This window comes from Pristiophorus japonicus, chromosome 23, assembly GCF_044704955.1.
Source record: "Pristiophorus japonicus isolate sPriJap1 chromosome 23, sPriJap1.hap1, whole genome shotgun sequence".
NCBI lineage: Eukaryota > Metazoa > Chordata > Chondrichthyes > Pristiophoridae > Pristiophorus > Pristiophorus japonicus.
Window position 1 is genome coordinate 65747484 of NC_091999.1, and position 5260 is coordinate 65752743.

The 5260-nt window shown below is 40.9% G+C and overlaps 1 protein-coding gene across 1 annotated transcript; it reads left to right on the plus strand.

Moving 5' to 3' along the window:
- The first annotated feature begins 2284 nt into the window (after nucleotides 1-2284).
- Nucleotides 2285-4966, plus strand: LOC139235586 (probable G-protein coupled receptor 139). The gene is made up of 2 exons (XM_070866622.1): nucleotides 2285-2354; nucleotides 4065-4966. The coding sequence occupies exons 1-2, from the start codon at nucleotides 2285-2287 to the stop codon at nucleotides 4964-4966; spliced, it is 972 nt and encodes a 323-aa protein (XP_070722723.1).
- Nucleotides 4967-5260: the final 294 nt, after the last annotated feature.

Genomic DNA, 5260 nt, shown 5'->3' on the forward strand with positions numbered 1-5260 from the left:
AAAAGCAGTTTTGTCTAGGCTCGGATAACAAGCAGACACAGGCTGCTAGTAAAGGTCAAATTGTTAAACAACATGTCGAGCAGGAATTAGAGCTCGTTTAACAAAACTAATTACAAATATATTTGAACTGTAGTTATTATAAAGAAATATAAAATAAGACAGATCATTGAAGGTAAGGTGCCCATCTGATAGATAAAAGTGACATAAGTCTGGGCACCATCCAAATCTAGGGATACAGTTTTAAATGGGCACTTGGTACCAGACACGATACTGCTTTTAGGAGTAAAAGAGATAAGGCGAGTTCCATTGAAATAAAAGAATGAATAACATGGAAAAAGTAGGGTCGATGGAAAATTATTGGAAGCAGGATAGGCCAAGATACGACTTCTGGTTTGAGTGACAATGCCACTTAGACCATCAGAACCAAATTAATCGGTGATTGTTAAAAATTATATATGGACACTGGCCAAACGAACCTTTGATAAGAAATTGGTCCAAACATCCGTGCTCTAGGAATACCTTCACACAGAGACGGCTGGGAGAGCAGCGATCCGACTGAGGTCAAGGTTACTTGAGTACGAAAGATTCCAGGGACCAAGAACTGCGAGCTTTCGTTCAGTTACAGCCTAATCTTAAATATACTAATCTGTAAGCTTAATAATTCTTGATCAATTGATCAAACATTCTGACTGCTGCCTATTGCTGTCTTGTCCAAGAACCTTAAAAATGTTTGCACCCTGGATCATCCTAGTTAAGCTGCGCTGCACCCTCTCCACCTCCAATACATCTTTCCTGAAGTACGGTGCCTTGACTGCATCAGGTTCTTGTGGCTCAATAGCCACCACCTGTCCCTGTGTCGTTATGTTCATATACATGTTGTTCCATGTTGTGACTTCATCGGGTTGGCGCCTGCTGTTTCTATACAAAGCTTTTCGCCGTGGTTATGTTGCATGCTCTGTGGAACAATAGTTGGTTACCTGACTTAATAGTGATGGAAACGTGAGCGCATTCCGGGCCTTGAGCTTACAGATTGTGGTGGAATAAAATTCTGCTTCTTCTGATTGACCGTAGCATCTCATGGACTGTAACTTTTGAGCTATTACATCTGTTTTTAATCTATCACATTTAAAGTATCATACAACGGTGTCCTCAGTATGAACACGGGACTTTGTCTCTACAAGGACTGCGCAGTGGTCACTTCTACCATGGCTGCCATGGAAATTTGGATATGCGACAGGTACATTGGTGAGGAACAGTGTCGAGGTTATTGACTCATGTTCGTTCTGTCACCACGTGCTGCAATCCCAGTCTGGCATCTAAGTGCTCCAGGACTTGGTCACCACGGTCTGTACTGGTAGTAACGAGCATTTAGCTTCCCACATCAGAGTATAGTTTTCGCCTTATTAGTCCTCGTTGCTTCATCCAAGTCGTGTTAAAAATGGAGGAGAACTTATTCATCAGCTGAGGGAGCGTAATCAACAGGAGCTTTTCTTTCCCGAAGTTGGGCTGGAGCCAGAGCGGTCATGGATTAGAATGTCAACTTTGAGGAATCCGAGGGCCACTCCCCATTACTGTACACGACTGTCCCCACATCTCTGGTGGGTCTGTCCAAATGCTGGGCACGACATGCCCAAGGATAGTGAAGGAGGACTTTGGGGCATTGGCCGATAGGTATGATTCTGGAGTATGAATATGATACTGTTGTTGACCTGGTACTGTGAGAGAGTTCTCCCAACTTTTGGCACCCGTCCCCAGATGTTAATTATGGGGACTTTGCCGGGTCGACTGGGCTGGTTCTGCTTTTGTTGTCCCTGAGATCGATGCCTCGGTCACAGCCCATTCGGATTTTATTATTTTGTTCCTTTCTAGCTGTTTGCTAGTCCACTTCAGAGGGCTATTAAGATTCAACCATGTTGCTGCATGAGTTGAGTCACGTCTAGGCCAGACTCGGTACGGAACGCTTGTTTCCTTCCTTAAACGACATAACGCTTCCCTTTAGTACTGTGTGGCATCAATGTTATCCTGTCTATTACTTTACAATAAAGGCAAGCCCGACTGCATTACCTTGTTTTTTTCAATGGTTGTAAGTAATAGTAAAGTGAGTTACCTAACATCAATGGTGATGTCACCAAACTTGTTTGTTCAACGACTGTCACTAACATTAATGGTGATGTTATCTAATTGTGACTCGGGGGAGTTAACATATCGTGTAATAAAGGACACTTTGAATGTCAAACTGAGTACGAATGGGATCCCGAACCAACATCGCTTCTTCTCACAGACAATGCACTCCCCACCTAGAGGCGTTGTATACGCCATTTACTACACGGCGCTTGCAGCTATCGCTGTTCCAGGTAAAGGATAGCAGCACATTTTTCATTATATAGCTGAATGTTAGCCTTTATCTCAAGTGGCTTGTATACTAAATCAATGCTTTGACTGCATCTCTAGTAATTGCATTCAGTTCTGGGGACCGCTACTCAGGAAAGAGTGCAGTGCAGATTGATCAGAATGATAGCGGGACTAGAGTGTTAACTTATAAAAACAGTTTGCATAAAGGCAGTATGTATTCCTGAGTATAGAAGATTATTCGTTGTTTGAGATGAACAAAAGATTTGTTATCGTAGATAAACGCAAACTTTTACTCTGGTCGGGATCTCCAGAAGAACCGGTCATAACCGTAAAATTAGTGATAGGCATTCCAGGGCTGATGGCAGAAGGCACCTTTTCACACAAAGGTTAGTGAAAATAAGGAACTATTGCCCAAAAAGCTGTTGAGACTCGGTCAATTGAAATTTTTTCATCTCACATTGAAATATTTTTGATAGGCAGGAATCTTAAGGGATATGGAACTGAAGCGGATAAGTTAAGTTAATACATGTCTGACATTGAATGGTGGAGCAATCTCGGGATCTGAATGTGCTCCTCCCGTTCGTCTGTTGCTAATCTGTCCATCGGCTGTGAAACATAGAGTGAACTCCAACAGTTAAGCTGAAGAGCCCCCGATAATGTGACTGGAAGATGGGGATGGTCTTCTGACCGTCTCAGAACTGAATAGACCAAGATAAGACAAAGCGACATCAATTAATATGCATGGCTGTAGGAGTTACAAGGAATTGATATTGTTCATGCATTAACTTATTTTGTACCGGATTTAATGCGAATACAAAGAATTTTCGGATTCAAGAATTGTGTAACTCCTGGATGAATTTCTCAAATGTTTTCGTCACTAGCTGTTTTGTTTGAATAATTAATAGATTATCAACTGGCGAATTCATTTAATATGAAAAAGTTGTAAGTTGGTTTTCGGAATGAATATATTGAACGTAAGATACAGCTTATACTGAAATTGATATTTCAGAACAATGAATAAGCCCATTCCGGGCTCCTGTTCCAATTCGTTTGGTTTATCTGGACTATTGAGGAAGGTCCGGCATATCTCCTGCTGCTCTCGACAGTATTCACTTCTCAACCAGTGCTGCCACTGTTTGTCTAACTTTTTAATGGTCGCACTACCGTTTGTTGGGCCTGGCTCATAAAGATTGCTGCTGGTTCTGGAAATGTGAAGCGGTTCTAATATATTGAGAGACCTGTCAGCTGGTCACCTCAATACAAGGCTCCACAATCCTTGTTTCAATGCTTTAAATATACATTTTAAATTTAGTTTAATTTTTATTCCATTGTTACGGTATTGAGTGTGTGGTTTTTAAGTCCTTGTCTTAAATCTGTCTGTATTAATTATTGATTTATTTTATTCTTTATTGCACAATCGAGTTTTTTTACTTATTTGAAATTTCTGTTTATTTTAATTGTTTTCTTTCCCTATGAACTTAAATTTCATTTTCCATTCACGCGATTTCTCTGCTCTGTCTCAGCTCCACCTCATATATTTATATCGCATTCTATCACTTCAATTATCAAAGCTGGAACTTAGGAAGACAGGAACTCGAGCCTGTTCCAGTACTTAATTAGATCATGGCTGATTTGTAAAGTTTTCATATTACGTCAATATATTACTTTTGCTGGCATTTTCTTTCGAAACATCTCCTCTCTATTTTTTACAGTTAATATAGTGGCGATTGTGATCCTGTCCCGAGGAAGGTGCGGTCTCTCCAGGTGTATTACTCGGTACATGCTGTCCATGGCGGTGACGGATCTCCTGGTCATTATCACCGCTGTGATATTAAACCGGATTCCGGGTATTTATTTTCCAGGAAGCTTCCTGTCCATCACTCCCGTGTGTAGTCTCAGTATTGCAATAATTAATGCTACAAGAGACAGTTCTGTTTGGTTAACGGTCGCTTTCACATTTGATCGATTTGTGGCCATTTGCTGTCACACGCTGAATACAAAATACTGCACCGAAAAAACGGCGACTGTTGTCATAGGAACGGTCTGTGCACTGGGATGTTTATCCAACATACCTTGGTTTTTTAAACATGAACCCATCGTCATAATTGACAAAGTCCCATGGTTTTGCAGACTGAAGGAAAAAAGTTATACTTCACCCTTATGGACAGCTTTCGATTGGTTAGATAATCTTTTAACCCCTTGTCTCCCATTCCTTCTCATCCTTTTGCTCAATGCTGTGACCGTCAGACACATTCTAGCGGCCAGTCTGGCCCGCAGCAGACTCCGGGCCCACAGCAATGGTGAGAATCAGAGTGACCCAGAGATGGAGAGCCGGAGAAAGTCCGTTATTTTACTCTTCGCCATCTCGGTAAGTTTCATCCTGTTGTGGATGACGTATGTTGCACAGTTCTTATATGAGCGATTCACAAATGATTATAAAATCAACGGTTTCACTGATCCCAAATTTATTGTCAGAGAAAGTGCAAATATGTTTCAGCTGTTGAGTTGCTCCACGAACACGTTTATATATTCCGTGACTCAGAGCAAATTCAGGGAGCAGTTAAATAAAATGCTACTATATCCGCTGGCACTAATAGGTAAAATAGTTAAATAATGGGAGTAGTAATACTCAAGCTATACATTCTCCTAATATAAACAGGCCTATCCTGTTTTACATTTAACAAACAAAGAATTTCCACAGCCGGATATGGATTAATATGAACTGGAAATATAACATCAAATATGGTTTGAATTAAAATTAAATCACAATCTGAATTGCAGTAAAGATGAGATTCAAACAGCAACATGAAACATATAGAGTTGCGAAACGCACCCGTAAAACACACATCCCTATTTACAGGCAGGCGACCTTCTTGTACCTGGGACACAAACATCCTAATTTCCAGAA

Bases quoted from the DNA above. Each gene is read 5' to 3' on its own strand.
- LOC139235586 (XM_070866622.1), top strand. From the start codon at position 2,285: ATGCACTCCCCACCTAGAGGCGTTGTATACGCCATTTACTACACGGCG. The intron at 2,355-4,064 runs GTAAAGGATAGC...TATTTTTTACAG, and splicing joins TGCAGCTATCGCTGTTCCAG to TTAATATAGTGGCGATTGTG.